We start from the raw sequence: 1,265 nt of genomic DNA, 5'->3' as shown, positions 1-1,265 counted from the left end.
TTCCCTCTCTTAAATTAACATTATATATTATATATTATAAAAAATTATAAACATAATATTAATATCAACAATCATTTAGATATAAATATATTAATTATATTAAAATATGTGTCTCTTATTCATTCTTGTAAGAATATTATTTGTCACAATTTTTATATACATACTTGCAATTCTAAGCTTGCTAACTTATCAATATCATTATTATTTTTTAATATTTTTTTCCTACATAAAAAAAAAGAGTTCTTAAACGACAACAAAATACAGATACAATGTTAGATACATTATAAAATTAAAGAAGATTAATATCCCACTTTTTTCGACTCAATGAGCCAACTGACTCATGGGTCAACATTTGAAAAGATATATGTTTTCCAGCAAGTTACACAGATAACACAATGTAACACAGTATCATACGATTAGCTATCCAAATAAAGAATTTTTTTAAGCGGAGTGTCGCGACGCCAAGTAGTTTGATAGCCAATTATATGGTGTGTCATCTGTATAATGTGCTGAAAAATACCCATATACTTGCCTTAAAAGATGGAGAACTATTTTGGCTCATGTATAACTGGCTACAAAAAATCTAGCAGCCCTATCTCGCAATCTTATCTCGTAGCATTAAATAATCTTCCAAAGAAATAATATAAATAACTCAATTTGACCCAATTATTAATAATTGAAAAATTCGCAAAAAATTAATACATAATAATTTCTAATTGAATAAAACAATACGTTAATTTACATTCACGTTATCTTGTAAGAATAATAAGAAAAAAATGCATCTAATACATATACGATGAGTATTACATTTTGTAAGAAACTGTAGTTTAACGTTTGTGAACGATGGTAAGGACGATTAGTTTTTTCCGCGAAAATATTAATTACGTTAATATTAGTCGTAGAGCAAGAACAGATGAATGTGTAATTATCGAATACTTTATAATTATTACAACGCATTCGATGCGTGCTCGTAACGCGCATGTGTATCGTTCTCCTCTTTCTTTGTCAATATAATTAAAAGTATATAAAAGTATATAAAAGCATATAAAAGCATATAAAAGTATAACGTTGTTTTTTTCTCGAATAAACGATATCTTGTCGCGATAACCGCCTTTGTGTATGACATCAACGATAATCTATTTGAATATCTATCTACATCTCATCAAAACTCATCTTCTCGGAAAAATATACGAATGCATGTATGCGCGACATTTATACGACCTACACATGCTATGGAAAAATATGCATGTATATATATATATAAA

General features: G+C 27.4%; 1 protein-coding gene across 3 annotated transcripts in view; it reads right to left on the bottom strand.

Annotated features, from left to right (window-relative positions):
• Positions 1-1,265, bottom strand: part of LOC115240824 (protein lifeguard 1) — a 6,815-nt gene that overhangs the window by 2,812 nt on the left and 2,738 nt on the right. Inside the window, exon 1 of one of the 3 annotated variants that reach the window (XM_029816206.1) lies at positions 533-577. The exons of the other annotated variants lie outside the window; for them this stretch is intronic. Coding sequence (XP_029672066.1) covers positions 533-562 — 30 coding nt within the window. The 5' untranslated portion in view covers positions 563-577. Of the gene's footprint in view, positions 1-532; positions 578-1,265 lie in introns of those variants that run through there. 3 annotated transcript variants of the gene reach the window in all.

This window comes from Formica exsecta, unplaced genomic scaffold (assembly GCF_003651465.1).
Source record: "Formica exsecta isolate Colony F162 unplaced genomic scaffold, ASM365146v1 scaffold451, whole genome shotgun sequence".
Classification (NCBI taxonomy): Eukaryota; Metazoa; Arthropoda; class Insecta; order Hymenoptera; family Formicidae; genus Formica; species Formica exsecta.
The sequence above is the reverse complement of the archived record's forward strand: the minus strand, read 5'-3'. Positions and strand labels throughout refer to the sequence as shown.